Consider the following 15,952-nt stretch of genomic DNA (forward strand, 5'->3'; position numbering starts at 1 on the left):
CGGGATCGGAGCATGCTGAGGGGTTAGGCCGGTGCTGGGGCCAGCGAGGCTGGCATCGGAGCCTGCCGTGAGGCAAGGCCGGTACTGGGGCCTCCGAGGCCAGGATAAGAGCCTGCCGAGGGGTTAGGCCGGTGCTGGGGCCAGCGAGGCTGGCATCGGAGCCTGCCTTGAGGCATGACCAGTGCTGGGGCCTCCGAGGCCGGGATCGGAGCCTGCCGAGGGGTTAGGCCGGTGCTGGGGCCAGCGAGGCCGGCATTGGAGCCTGCCTTGAGGCAAGGCCGGTACTGGGGCCTCTGAGGCCAGGATAAGATCCTGTCAAGCGGTTAGGCCGGTGCTGGGGCCAGTGAGGCCGGCATCGGAGCCTGTCGTGAGGCATTACCAGTGTTGGGGCCTCCGAGGCCGGGATTGGAATCCTGCCAAGGGGTTAGACCGGTGCAGGGGCCAATGGCCAGCATCGGAGCCTGGAGTGAGGCAAGTTCACTCCTGCGGCCTCCAAGGTCGGGACCAAAGCCAGCTTAGGGGTTTGACCGGTTCAGGGGCTAGCGAGACCAGAACTGGGTCCTCCCATGAGGCAAGGCCGCTGCTTGAGCGAGCGAGGTCTGGATTAGTCCACTGAGTAGCCAGGCCACTACTGGGACCATCAAGAGTGGGATTGGTACTTGCAACGCAGCATGCACAGAGAAATATCACAGAAAATATAAATCAGACGCTTCTCTTAATCAGCAATAACTAGGAGGAAAAGGGCAACAGGAAGAGATTGAGCTATAGAAAGGGCCCTATAGTGAAGCAACTAATGTGACCAATCAGAGGGTATGTAATACTGGAGGACGGAGCCTCTTTAAAACGCAGGAGGTACATAAACAAATGTATCAAAGTTAATCACCAAAGAAGCGTGGGATGGAGGGAGGGGGAGGGAATGGGACGGGGGCTGGAGGAGGGCTAATTGGATGATGTGTGCTTGTATATCCTCTCAAGTCTTGTACTCCAATGTGATTGATATATGACTACAATGCACCAATTTAAAAAATAAATTAATTAAAAAAATAAATAAAAAATAAAATTAGTCAAGACTGAAAAAAAAAAAACCACAAGGGTTCTTGATGTTTCTCTGTGTAGATATTCTATTTTGTTTAAATGCTGGGTACCCCTATCTGTGGTCTCCTTAGGCAGAAATGCCCATGCCTTGATATATAAAATATTTGAAAAATTACTGTGCTTATTCTTTTTGGTTTTCATTTTGTCACTCAAGTTTAGAGGCCCAGAGCATTTCATAGGAAGAAAGAACATATTTGTCTGTTATTTTGAACAATTAACCCTGAAATAAGAGAGATACTATTGTTTGGAGTTATAATATATAACTCTAAAGTTCCTGTTTCCTAGTTATAGGTTTTGGTGTTTCTTCTAAATCCCCCATCTCCATTTTACTAGTTCTCTAATACAGTTGCATCTGAAGTTTAGGATTTTCAGGTTTCTGAGGGGTAAGATGTTTTTGATACACAAGCAAAACACACATGCCATTCTTGCCCAGGGCATATGTGCTTCTTTCTCTATTGGGCTCCATCCTACAAGTGATTTAGACTGAATCTTCTCTCACCCCAACTTTCCATCCTAAACCAAATAACCAAGATTTTATCGATTCTCCTGAATGCCAACATAGGTCATTTAGGTACTTCTAAGCTGAAGTCCTTCCTCCTCCTCTTCCTCATCTTCCTCTTCCTCCTCTCCCTCCTCCTCCTCCTCCTTCTCCTTCTCCTCCTCCTCCTCCTCCTCCTCCTCTTCCTCCTCCTTCTTCTTCTTCTTCTTCTTCTTCTTCTTCTTCTTCTTCTTCTTCTTCTTCTTCTTCTTCTTCTTCTTCTTCTTCTTTTTTGTGGTACTGGGGTTCCTGGAAGCCCTCCTACCTACGGGCTTTACTCCCAGACCTATTTTTTATATTTTTATTTGGAAACAGGGTCTCTTAAGCCAGCAAGGATGGCTTCGAACCTGCGTGATCCTCCAATCTCTGCCTCCCAAGTGCGGGGATTACAAGCGTGCACCACCACGCCTGGCCCTAAGCTGAAGTCCTTCTAAGTAAAAGGTGCATCGATGCTAAATCTTCTTATCCTGGTAGGAGACAAGAGAACTGTATATGAGGGGAATAGAATGTTGATAATGCCATAGGGCCAGTAAGTGCATCTGTGTAGGTTGTGCCCTGATGTGGAGCTCTGTCCACTCAAAGGAAAGAATACATTGTTCTTCACACCAGGATGCCGTGGGCTCACAGGCTTGTGTACCAGGTCTGTCCACCCCAAGGTGGAGGTGGTACCTTTTTCTAATACTGGTAAAATTGTGCTAATGGAGACCTCATTCTTCTGATTTTCACAAATTGAGATGAAATTCACATAATATCCTTGAATAATCTTAAAGTGTACAATTGGGCATCATTTAGTGCATTAATATTATACAGCCACTGTCTCTCTATAGTTTCAAAGCTTTCATTGCCCCAGAAGAATAACCCATAACCTTCAAGTAATTGCTTCTTGTGTTCCTCTACTCTTAATATGTGGCTCCCTATGTTGGTTTTATGACCAAAAGTTTTATCTTGAGGAATAGAAATCTCAGTGTGTGTCTTTTATTTCATCCTTGCTTTATTCCAGAACACTTTCTAGAGAGTAGAATAAGAATAGTGAATGTCCAACCAACATCGTATTCATTTAGGTTCACTCCTATAATAAACATTTGCTCTCTCCTTCATAATACAGGAAAAGACTGTGTACATATTATGAAAATATAGACTGATATTCTCGTTCATCTTTTGAGAAGTATTAGTGTTACAGGATAAAATAAGGTAAAATAAGAACAGAGGCTTTCTTGGCTAAGTCAGTTTGGGAGTGTCGTTAAAAAGATTTCTTTATTGTAGGTCATTTCAGCTCTCTTAATAATCTAATGTGCTTTGTAAATTTTCAATACAGTGACAAAACATATAGTATTACTTGACCATATAATATTTTCCCCCTTTGGACACAGAAAGAGATTAATTGTCAATGAGTCACATGTTTAGGAGGTGATCTACTTGCCTATGACTGGAAGGCACATTGTAAGAAATACAACTCAATTATCAGATTAGAAATAGTTGTGCAACACAGAAGGCAAGTGATGGAATCAGCTTAGATGTCTGTGACTAGATTAATGGTAGAGAATATATATATATACATATACAGTATATATACTGTATACACAGTATTTATACACAGTGGAGTTTTATTCAGCCATAAAGAAGAATGAAATCATGCCATTTGCAGAAAAATGGAGAGATCCAGAAGACATCATGTTAAAATAAGCCAGACAGAAAGATATATTTCATATGTTTCTCTCATATGTGGAAGCTAGAAGAGAATAAAGAAAAGTCATAAAAATAGAAGGGGTTTTATTGGAGTAGAGAAAAAAATAAGCAGGAGGGAGAAGGGGAAGATAAAGAAAGAAAATAGGGAGTGAATGAAATTATGTTATATGCATATATGAATACGCCACAATAAAACCCACCACTCTGTAACATTAGCACGCACCAATGATAAGATCAAAAGAAAGAAATAATTGTCAAGGCAAGTGAACAGTCTTTCTCAAGAAATCATGGTTTGAGTCTGGTGTGGTGTGTATGCCCGTAATCCCAGCTACTCAGGAGGATGAGACAGGAGGATCACAAGTTTGAGATTAGCTTTGAAAACTTAGGGAGACTGTCTCAAAATAAAACTTAAAAATATCTGAGCATGTAGTTCAGTGATAAAGTACTCCTGCACTCAATACCCAGTACCAGAAAAACTAAGTAAAAAGAAGTCACGGATTGCTAGTTACCATGCTGGGACTAGAAGTCAGGATGCTTTTACACATGGTGCTATTATCTTAATATCTTGTTTTCATGATCTTTCCCATTTTGTACTGAGATTTTGTCTGCCTTTGATCATTAAAATTATACACAGGCTCATGTATGAATGGATGGATGCATTTGGCAACACCTCAAGAAGCTGAATGATATGAACTTTCTTTCTGTAAAACAAATCTTCTGGAACACTGAGCCTACCATTTGCATGTGCTAAAAAACTCGGGACATAGTTCCTACCTACTGTCCTGTTCTTTCTTTTTTTATGGTGGTACTGGGGTTCCTGGAAGCCCTTCTACCTCCGGGCTACACTCCCAGACCTATTTTATACTTTTTATTTGGAAACAGGGTCTCTTAAGCCAGCGCAGCTGGCTTCGAACCTGCATGATCCTCCTGTCTCCGCCTCCCAAGCGCGGGGATTACAAGCGTGCACCACCACGCCCGGCTGTCCTGTTCTTTTAACTATATATTTTGGCTGCAAAAATTTGGAGCACTTAATGGCATAAGAAAGGAAAACCACTTTTAAAGAACATTATTAAAAGAAAAAAATAAAGAGTGCCATATCAAGAGTTTGAAAAACCCAATATTCTAATACCATTAACAAATTCTAAAGAAAAGAAAGTTCTAACAAAGACTTCATAATCGAGGACATGGCTTTTATTAAATCCAACTCTCAGTGGGTTGTTGAAATATTTCAGATGATATAACAAAATATTACACAGCCCTTTTCACATCATAGGACTTCTGTTGATACTCAGTTCTAGAAAAATCTTTGGTCTTCCATTGCAAATGATATTACCTCCTTGAGAAACCACAAAGCCATACAACAGGGCGTTGCAAGTGGGGTTATGGGTGTTAGACTTCAGAAATTTGTTGGGACTCTCCGCTGGTTAGTTTTGAAGTGCCATCTCCTTAAGGTTTCTATCAGAAGGAGGTTTTCAACAGATGGGCTCGCAGCAGGTGGGCTCACAGCCGGTGGGTGGGCAGCAGGAGCAGCAGCAGGATGGGCGGCAGCAGGACTGTCCACAGTAGGATGGGCGGCAGCAGGAGGCCTGGGCGTGGTGCAGCTGGCAGCAGGTTGGGGGCACACAGCTCACCACGCAGCAGGGGGGCAGGCAGGTGCCCTCCACGCGACAGTCTGGGCGGCACCACCTGACGCGACAGCTCACGGCTCCGCAGCCACCCTCCTGGCCACAGCCGATGCCACCCCCGGTGCCACAGCTGGACCCACAGCAGCTGGGCTGGCAGCAGCTGCTCTGGCAACAGCTGGGCTGGCAGCAGCTGGGCTGGCAGCAGCTGGAGCCACAGTTCCCACCGGTGGAGCAGCAGGGAAATCCACAGAAGCTGGTAGCACAGCAGGCCATGGTGTCAGGATTCAGACGGAGAGTTGTGATGTCAAGAGAAGTTTCTGAGCTATGGCTGCCTATTCCACCACAGGCTATTTATAAGTCCCACCAGTCCCTCTGTGACAGACAGCATTTTTGTCTTGTTACTCTTTAAACCAGCTTTTCTAGGGCCCTCTGATTTTTCAAGTGCTGAGTTACTTTAAACATATCTCCAAATTGGGTTTTCCCTATTGCTCAGCTAATGCTCACAAAATATGTTTGTCCTTGGCAGAAATGTTAATGCTTTGTTTCCAAACAATGCTGTAATTTCCACCGGAGCCTCAGCCTCAGTTTGGTGCTTGTGGTTACAGCACCTGACAAGGTGAGTGTCACCTTGTAAGGTTATAGGATTTGGGTATCATATTCTCCACGCCTCACATCTCCAGAAAGGAATGATTAATCATGGGCTGCCCTTCACGTAAGACCATCTTTAATTTTTTTTTTTTTTTTTTTGTGGTACTGGGTTTCCTGTAAACCCTTCTACCTCCAGGCTACACTCCCGGACCTACTACATATATACATATATGTATATGTATATGTATATGTATATGTATATGTATATATGAAACAAGGTCTCTTAAGCCAGTGAGGCTGGCTTCGAACTTGCACAATCCTTCTGTCTCTGCCTCCCAATCACGGGGATTACACGTGTGTGCCACCACGCCTGGCAACCATCTTTAAATTTATAGATTGTAAGAATATAGTCTCTATAGACAGCCAGGTAGAAACCTGAACAAACTCCATATTCGTAGAAACTCATAGTGGATATCACATCTTCCTAATTTTTGTGATTTCTCCTGAACTCCAGGCATTCATACATGAGGAAACACTCAGGAGAGAATATCAACCAAAATCTGTTCCATTCCAATTTAATATAAAAGAGGATAAAATTCATAGTCAATACTTGAAAAAGATCTCAAAATATTTTAGTAAAATTTATGCCTCTTCCCATGGAGATAAAAAACAACACTATATGGATTACTGGGACAGTGCTTATTTCTCAAAGGCAGGATTTACTTTCAGTTTTGGTGAATTTATGTTCATACATAGTTTTTTCTGTAAAAGATGCTATTTTCTAGATCACAGTGTTTTAATGTATATTAGGAAATAAATGGCCAGATATGGTTAAATATTTATAAATGCAAAAAAAAAAGATAAATTTAGCAAAAAGCCAAAACAGTTTCTGGTAGTTGCCAAAAGAAAGGTTATGATTTTCCATTGAATGTGTAGGGTTACATGAGGTGAAATAAAAAAAGTGGTGGCCCAAAAAATATTATTGTTACTTATGGGAGATTTATTACTCCCTTCCAATAATGAATCGAAGCATAGAATTAGCTTTTTAAGAGGTGGATAGATTGTTTTGTATGGTGAATATAATTACATTAGAAAATGATTCATCCCAGTTTCAATAAAGATGTTCATGTCATATAGTAACCATGGAAGTAAGTATGAAGTTGAAAATGATTATATATAATCAATGAATAGTAGAGGTACAAAAAAAAAGCAACTAGTAAATTTCATGCTTCTAATTCCAGTACGTGAGAGGCTGAGACAGGAAGATTGCAGGAGAAAGACCAGCTTCAGCAACTTAGTGAGACTCTCAGAAACTTAGTGAAACCCTATTTCAAAACAAAAATAAAAGTGGCTGAGGACATGGCTTGGAGGCAGAATATCCCTAGGCATCTCTCTCTCTCTCTCTCTCTCTCTCTCTCTCTCTCTCTCTCTCTCTCTCTCTCTCTCTCTCTCGTCTCTCTCTTTCACACACACACACACACATACACACTCACTCACACACACACATATGTACACAGAAAACCTAGTAAACCATTTTTAACCACTTAATATTGTAAGTGTAGAAAGTAACATTATTCTTAATATAAAGTGTTTAATTATCCTATACACGAGCACTAAAGGATTCCAATAAAAGCAAGATCCTATTTTTCTGTCTTATGTCTTGCTCTAGTAAACAAATCAGTGTAATGTTGATAGAGGGATTAATCAAGGAAATGTGTCAAATGTAGAACAATGCAGCCTTATTTATTTTTATTTATTTATTTATTTATTTATTTATTTATTTATTTATTTATTACCACTACTGGTACTGAGCTACATCCCGAGATTATTTATTTATTTATTTATTTATTTATTTATTTATTTATTTATTATTTAGTGGTACTGGGAATTGAAATCCCCAGTACCACTACTACTACTGAGCTAAATCCCAAGATCTTTTATTATCATTATTTTTTAATTTTGAGATGGAATTTCATTAAGTTGCCCAGGCTAGCCTTGATCCTGCAATCCTCCTGCTTCAGCTTCCTGAGTAGCTCAGCAAAACACATCACTTTATTTCTGTTTAATATACAAATGTTCAGTTTGGATAATGAAAAAGAGGCAAATGCTAGAGACAAGATTACATTCTCTATTTGTTCTATGGAAGAAGTGGCTAAATAGGAACAAAACTGTCACATTCTGTTGGTATCCAGTTTGTGAAATCACCAGCCTGGTACTTCTTGAGCAAGACTGCCCCCCAATAAGGGTGGATGTGGCCACTGTCAAATATGGAGAGGGAGTTCAATCAGATGCACTCATGTATCTTCAGAATTTCTTATTTGAACAGAACTGGGAGTACAGTCTGGGTGCTGACCCAGGTCTGCTTCACAGATCTGGATTTTGCTTTGTGTTTTTGGAGGGAGAGCAGGCTCAGATTGTTTGGGAGTTGGCAGGATTCAGGCCCTAGGCATCTTGGTGGGCTAACCAGTATTTATATCTTCTGATCTTGGGTCTCTCAAAGTTTCGACAGACACAGGAACTCTCACAACATCAAGCCCATTTACCATCACCTCGCACCAGTATTCACCCCACTATGTGACGGGCTCCTCTGGTAACTTAAATGCATGGGAGACTATCATGAAACCAGGATTCTTGAGGAAGGGGTGGGCCACCATTTCTGGGTTTAGCTCCCATTTGACATTGTTCTCCATTCCTGCTTCTGTGTGACGGTTTCTCAGAAATTTCATTGCTGCCTCCCCTACCTTGGTCTGGATCTTCTCCAGTATTCCTCATTGTCTTAGAAATTTCTCCTATTCAAAGAATTACTTGTTTTCAGCGGATGTACACACAACCAGTCCCTGAGGTGGAAATTGGTTATGACCCATGGATTTCTTTATTGAGACCAGGTTACCCTGGATTCCAAGCTCCTCCACAGACTGCCAGAGGATGACCTTCATGTTGCCTTGGGGCCGTGCTTCTCTTTCCTCCACCAGCCTATAGACACCATGTTGCTGGTATCGATGTGGCTTTGGGTCCTCTAGGGCCAGTGGCACCTTCCACCAGTGCTCTGTGATGCCTGCACTCTGAAGGTGCGAGAGACTAAAGTGGTGCTCTGTGGTAGTCGTGCCTGCACCAGGCCATGGCCAGAGCAGCCTCAGCATGCCTCTGTGTAGCAGCAGAGCCTCGCTAGTGGCTGTCATCCAGACTCAATGTTTTAAATTAGAACACTGGTGTGGCATGGACCACTTTTAAGTTGTCCTCAGTGTCAGTTGATACTACTAGGATACTATTAAGTTTGGGAATGGATACATTTTGGAGAAGTTATGTGACCTTCTGCATTCACATAGTGCATAGCCAGAAGAGTTGGGTATAAAAATCCCCATCATATTTTCTAAAGCATTTTAAAAATTTATACCATTTTGTTTTCCAGAGTTAATTAGTATTAGTAAAACTCTCCTGCTTTTATTTAAAATATTTTGTAATAGCTCAAGAAGAAAAATATGAGGTTGTAGGCAGATACACTATGAAGTAGTGATTTTAAACTCACAATAAGTATAAATATGTTAAAATTCTTGTGGGTGTGGTGGTACATGCTTGTAATCCCAGCATTTGGGAAGCTGAGACAGGAAGATCTTGGTTTGTAGACAGCCTCAGCTACTTAGTGAGGCTCTTTGCAACTCAGTGAGACCCTGTTTCAAAATAAAGGATAAAAGGCCGGATGTGGTGGCACACGCGTGTAATCCCTGCGCTTGGGAGGTGGAGACAGGAGGATTGCGCTGGTTCGGAGCCAGCCTTGCTGGCTTAAGAGACCCTGTTTCAAAAAAAAAAAAAAAAAGAGGTCTGGGAGTGTAGCCTGGAGGTAGAAGGGCTTCCAGGAACCCCAGTACCACCAATAAATAAATAAATAAATAAATAAATACATAAATAAATAAATAAATAAATAAAAAAAATACAGAGCTGGGGGTATAGCTCAGAGTTAGAATAAACCTAGGTTCCATAAGTGCCTTCATACTAGAAGAGTTCCTCCCAGAACTTCAATAAGTAACATTTGTTTCCTAATTGTGTTCTGTTTTCTATACTCATCTTAGTTAACATAGTTCTGGATTTCTACATCTGTAATACTCATCTTGTTCTCTTAATCCATGACCATCACCTTAGTTAAGCTCTTATGTATATTACTGGGACTAGGGCAATGGCCTTCCAATTAATTTCTGCATGGTTGTTATATCTGTAGACTCTGGCCTCTGTCTTTATAGGGGACTTCCATAGGCAACCACGCTGTCATGTCATCTTCTTCCCTAAAGTTTTCAAAAGTACTTTAGTGTCTACTTGCCTACTCCTTTGGCTAACATGCAAAGCATATACATTTTCCAAGTTTTTCTTCTCCTATCACTGTACTTCTATCTGTTGTTCTCAGCCAGATTGTCCTATGCACAGTTCTTATGTCTCCTTCCTCATATCTATGTCCATCCTGTTTCCATTGCCGAGAACGCCACCTTCCTTCTACTCTGAGTACCAGAAACAACTCATACGAAATCTTAGCTTCTTTTAATCCTTCTTGTTCCTTCCAGTCAACTTCTCTGTTGACACCAGAGTATGTTTTGCTTTTACTTTTTCTATTCTCCTGGAGAAGTCATGTGGTTTTGACTCATCCCTGTAGAAGGATTTTTTTTTTAAAGAGGGGAACATTCAACTGTAATGTCCCTGGAGTGGAGGCAGTCTGTGACTAAAGGGTCGCAGGCAGTAAGCACAATTCTCCTTGTGTTGAAATTTAATGAAAAAATTTAGCAGGAGAAATAAAAACAAATCAGTGTTTATGAGGCCAAAGAAGAGAAGTTTATTAGAAAATAAACATCCCCCAAGATCCTAGATCTAAGTTGGAAAAAAGGACTTTACTTCTATTAGAAAGATAGCCCAAGTCTATCTTTCATAGATGACTCTGGGTCTCCATTCACAGGCTGGTTGATTTGGGGTCTTGGTGGCTCATGGTAGGGGGACTTGTTTGGTAGAGAAAGGGTAATAAGATGTTGAGAAGGTTGATTGCTTGCTCCAGGCATTCCAATCACTGCTCAGTAGCCACAGGGGCCGCAGCAGGAGGTCCTGCAGGTGGTGCGGCAGGGCGCAGGCTGGCAGCAGGGTGGCCGGCAGCAGGGCGCCTGCACAGAGATGGGCTGGCAGGAGGTGGACATCCAGCAGCAGGGCCTGCAGACCACGGCCGTGCAGGAGGTGGGGCAGCAGGTGATGGGCCTGCAGCAGCCTTCCTGCAGGCCACAGGGGTCACAGCAGATGGGGCGGCGGCAGGGCTCACAGATGGGGCGGGTGCAGTGGGGCACGCAGGTCACGGGGCGGCAAATGGTAGTCTGGCAGGACACGGGGCGGCAGCAGCAAGGGTCGCGGCAGCAGCAGGGCTGGCAGCAGTCTCCCCCACAGCTCTGGGAGGAGAAGGAGCCACAGCAGGAGCCGGTCATGTTGGAGTCTTGGCTGGAGTGGGTTTGAGGACTGGAGAGGAGTTGGGTGTTCTTAGGTGTAATGCCTGTTCTCCCCACACTGGGCCCTTTATATTCCCTGGTCAGGTGATCATGACCTCTCTTGTTTATCTTTTGGCCAATTAAGTAGAATTTTTTTGACTAATGGTTGCTTGTGACATACTCATTATCTCATTAAAGAATACTTCTTGAATCTCTGAATATGAATGTATTCACACTGTTTATCATGAATACCCAAGAATTCATAGCCATTTTAGATGATATGAGCTTTCTCTTAATTGGCAGATGATTGTGCATCTTTATGGGGCACAGTGTGATGTTTTGGTACATTTATACATTGTGCATTGATTAACTTAGGTTATCCATCAATGCAGATATTTATCAGATTTTTGTGATGAGAACATTCAAAATCTTCCCTCCTGTTGTGTTGCATATTTAAAATTATGCAATAGAATATTTTTAACTATAATCACTCTATGTGTGATGGAACACCAGGACTTATTCTTCCTCTCTGATTGCAACTTTGTACCTGTTAGGTACCTGCCTCTTTTGATGCTGAATTGGGAGTAGATAGCACCCAGTTGAACCCAGATAAAATGGTCCCAAGGGAATTTGAATTTTAAAAGAAATTAAACATAGAGGAACTTGGAGAAAATGGCAATTATATCTTTGTACCCTAACAGATTCCCTGAAAGCACCTACCTGTCAATTAGAGAGGTGTTAAACATATCCTTCCATGGGATTTGTTTTCGGAATACATGTACTTAGCATTCCAAGTGACCTGATAGAGTTTTTCTCATCCAACATTGCAGTGTATTATATAATACACTGTCAGGGGATGCGCATGGGAGGCTACCACACAGTTGTTATGCCGCGGCTCAACTAAAAATCTTCCAGACATGCTTCTCCAGGCAGCATCATTGGGGGCAGAAAGGACCTACAGAGGGAACAAGACTATTTTGTCCAGCTGTACCTGTTCTATTACTTGCTAGACAGCATTTTTTTTTTCTGTACTGGGGATTGAACCTGGGGCATTCTATCTCTAAGGTACACCACTAGCCCTATTTTTTCATTCTTTATTTTGAAACAGGGCCTCATTATGTTGTGGAGGGCCTCACTAAGCAGCCGAGGCTGCCTGGGAACCTGCGATCCTCCTGTCTCAGCTTCCCAAGTACTGGGATTACAAGCATGCACCATCATGCCCGGATGCTAGACAGCATTTGGGTCATTTTAGAATCACTCTCATTATTTGAAAAAATGCGCCTCAGGCCCCAGGATCTAAAGTTCTCCAAATGGAATTTCAAAACTTTCAAAGGAATGTAAATTGACGGAACACATCAGCACAGCTTGGGGAGACAAGAGGGAGAAGTCAAGCAGTCTCATTCCCAGTGACCCTTGACTTCAAGTTTCAGTCTTTTCTTTGCTCATGAATTGTTTTCAGGACAGTAACTTAGACGAAAAAAAAAAAAGTTGTATATATTCTTTTTTTTTCAGGGCACATTGTCTCATAATCAATTTTCACATTTGCTGTGGAATCCATACTGATTGATTTTCTTTCAGTGAGAGTCGTCTCTTCAGCAGATACCAAATGCATCAGGAAGCTACCAGGGATAATTTCTCTGATGCACATACTTCTCACCCCAAGTCATTCCAAAAAGAGTATTTTCCCCCTAAGTATAAGGACCCACAAGGGCAGAGTCTGAGAATCATCCAGTAAACTCTTCCAGTATCTGTTCACTCAATGCACGGATCTCCCCTCTGCCTCCAGCCAAACTTCCTTTTCAGGCATGGGACACGGGGCTCATGCTCATGTTATTCATGCTACAGATTTGAGGGCTTGGCTTTGTGCTCTGACATTGGTGGCAAGTCAGATGCTATTTCTGACACTGCTACAACCAGGCAACACGCACACTCTGCCACTTACTGGCTTGTGTCCTTGAGTCATATAATGGTACCTATCAGTATTTTCATGAGGGCTTGACAAGGACTAAGAACGGTATCTGATACTTTGTGTCTTGAATTTGTTAAATAAACCATGTATTATTTATTTATTTATTTAGTATAAGTGGTGCTGGGGATTAGGCCAAGGATCATTCTACCTTTGAGATACATCCCCAGCCCTTTTAAAATATTTTTGTCTTGAAAATCTCACTAGGTTACTGAGAGTCTCATTACTTGCTGAGAATGTCCTCCAACCTTAATCCTCCTATCCTAGCCTCCCAAGTACCGGGATTACAATACTTTGCCACCACACCCAGAAAAAAAAAATATATATATATGTACATATATATATGTACATATATATATGTATTATACATAATTATTAGTCTTATATATAAGATATTGTATATTTATAACTTATAAATATATAAATAAGATTATATTTATTTTTTATTTTTTTATTGTTTTTGGTGGTACTGGGGTTCCTGGAAGCCCTTCTACCTCCGGGCTACACTCCCAGACCTATTTTATACTTTTTATTTGGAAACAGGGTCTCTTAAGCCAGCGCGGCTGGCTTCAAACCTGCACTATCCTCCTGTCTCCACTTCCCAAGCGCGGGGATTACAAGCATGCGCCACCACGCCCAGCAAGATTATATTTTAAAGGCCATATTGTGCCAGCAAGTCAGTTCCATAAACAAATCCTCAGACTGGAAAAGTGAGTGTCAATACAGCAGCCTCCCAATACCTAAGCTACTGTAAGACATTTCTCAGGTGGCTGACATGTGTCTGGAATTCTGGGCACCTGATGAAGATCTGGTCATTTTCACCTTTGTGAGCTCTGGTGCTCTCTATATGCCAGTTACAATAATTATAAGAAATATACTCAGGTTGTTTCAGGGAACAATTTAAGAGGATCATTCTATATTGGGCCTTGAAAAGCTCTGGACAATAGAGAAACAATCAAACAAAAGGAAATATTACAAAGACCATGATTTCTATGCCAGGAGTATTGAGTTTATTAGAAAACAGACACCATGATATAGGAATCAGACAGGAGTCTAAAAGGAGAGAAGATTTTCCATCAGTAGTTTGTCTGAAGAGGTGTCTTCCATGCATAGTAGGAGCTAGTTTGAAGAGATGACAGCTAAGCTTCTCAAAACGCAGAAGGTTCTGCAGCAATGCAGTGAGCAGCAGCAGGGTAGGGCCTGCCATCTACTGGGGAGCCCTTAGCTATTATGGGTGCTCAGAAGCCACAGGGGCCGCAGCAGGAGGTCCTGCAGGTGGTGCGGCAGGGTGCAGGCTGGCAGCAGGGTGGCCGGCAGCAGGGCGCCTGCACAGAGATGGGCTGGCAGGAAGTGGACATCCAGCAGCAGGGCCTGCAGACCACGGCCGTGCAGGAGGTGGGGCAGCAGGTGATGGGCCTGCAGCAGCCTTCCTGCAGGCCGCAGGGGTCACAGCAGATGGGGCGGCGGCAGGGCTCACAGATGGGGCGGGTGCAGTGGGGCACGCAGGTCACGGGGCGGCAAATGGTAGTCTGGCAGGACACGGGGCGGCAGCAGCAAGGGTCGCGGCAGCAGCAGGGCTGGCAGCAGTCTCCCCCACAGCTCTGGGAGGAGAAGGAGCCACAGCAGGTCATGTTGAAGTCTTTACTGGAGTGAGGTTGAGGACTGGAGAGGAGTTGGATGTTCTCAGATGTGATGTCTTTCTCTTCCACCCTGGGCCCTTTATATACCTGGTCAGGTGCCCATGACCCTCAGGTCACATGATAATTTCCTTGTATTTATTTATTCTTTCTGAAATAACATTGGCAGGGTAGTAAGTTCTTCAGTCTTCTTTTAGCTGTTCGGGTACTCATAAAAGACTCTTTGTTGCCCTGATTTAATGGAGAATCCATTATATTTTGCTATTTATGGTTCACCTGTGGACATAATAACCCTAACTTCAAAGTCTCCAATTATCTTTAGAATTTCATGATGCTTTTGCCAGTTGGTGTTTGGATAGCATAGTTTACTTGTCATGCCTTCAGGGTCACTTACTAAGAGTGGAAGTGAATTTACCAAGTCATGAGTATCGTTTTCCACTCTGTAAAGTAAGTGGAGAATAATACCACAGGAATATTTTGAAAGTCAAGGTTTTTCAGTAAAAGAAGCAATTTTCTGTCTCTTTTCAGAACTTTAGTAATACATCTTAGTGGGCCTTCATCATTAGTAGTTTTTTTTTGTTGTTGATGTTGTTTTAGATACATTTGCTCACTTATTTCCTGGATTTTATATTTTCAAACCAAAGTGAATTTTATACTTATAATTTTCAGTGAGTACCATTGAGTTTGAAGCAAACATATTTAATGAAATACACATATTAAATATTCTTCATAACATTCTTATGAGGCAAGTATTATTATATTCCTCATTTTTCTTAGGAGGAACCAGATAAGTGACTTGCTCAAAGTCATACACCTATTAAGTGTTAGAGCCAATAGTTATTCCAAAAACATCTTTGGAGCCATTGTTTATAAACTCAAAGAGCTGAAGAATGAATGGTGAGGCCCATATTCTCAGGCATTAAAGAATGCCTGCTTTATGTAGGGATGTAAGCACTGTGTTTACTTTTAACACAATTGTTGTTTGTAGTACAGTCATCTGAAATGATTTTATGTCTTATCAATATCCTCAGGAATTGGAAGAATGATGTGCCATTCAGCCTTCTGAAACTTCTAAAACATACCTTAAGGAAATATCATCATAATTGAACATAATTAAGTGGTCACTGTGAACAAAGCTACCAATATGGTGAGGAAGTCAAAGGACCCGAGCCAGACTAAGGGAAGGTTGCACCTCACAATGGGGCAAATGTCCTAGGTAGTGACCCCAGGTGAAAATGGTCTCAGGTCCCATCTTGCCCATACCTAGTTTTACCAATACCTCCTTGTCTACTAGGCTTGAGCTCAGTTTTGCTTACAAAACCAACAGTGACTTTCAATTTTTTTCAAACTGCCAGTACTTATAAAAAATG

General features: G+C 42.1%; 3 protein-coding genes and 1 pseudogene across 4 annotated transcripts in view; all 4 read right to left on the reverse strand.

The window, feature by feature from the left end:
• Positions 1-15,952, reverse strand: part of LOC308275703 (uncharacterized protein) — a gene marked incomplete at both ends in the record, with an annotated part of 67,951 nt that overhangs the window by 14,921 nt on the left and 37,078 nt on the right. The window lies entirely within an intron of this gene.
• Positions 4,792-5,217, reverse strand: LOC308275497 (uncharacterized protein; the record flags this gene model as incomplete). Its single annotated transcript, XM_080713807.1, has 1 exon — positions 4,792-5,217. One exon carries the CDS (start codon positions 5,215-5,217, stop codon positions 4,792-4,794), a length of 426 nt encoding a protein of 141 aa, XP_080569933.1.
• LOC308275002 (large ribosomal subunit protein bL9m-like) lies at positions 7,975-8,711 on the reverse strand (annotated as a pseudogene). The gene has a single exon. The product of its transcript is annotated as a large ribosomal subunit protein bL9m-like (transcript).
• LOC308275003 (keratin-associated protein 2-2-like) lies at positions 10,581-10,979 on the reverse strand (the record flags this gene model as incomplete). Its single annotated transcript, XM_080713014.1, has 1 exon — positions 10,581-10,979. The coding sequence occupies one exon, from the start codon at positions 10,977-10,979 to the stop codon at positions 10,581-10,583; it is 399 nt and encodes a 132-aa protein (XP_080569140.1).

This window comes from Muscardinus avellanarius, assembly GCF_963383645.1.
Source record: "Muscardinus avellanarius genome assembly, chromosome: 16".
NCBI lineage: Eukaryota > Metazoa > Chordata > Mammalia > Rodentia > Gliridae > Muscardinus > Muscardinus avellanarius.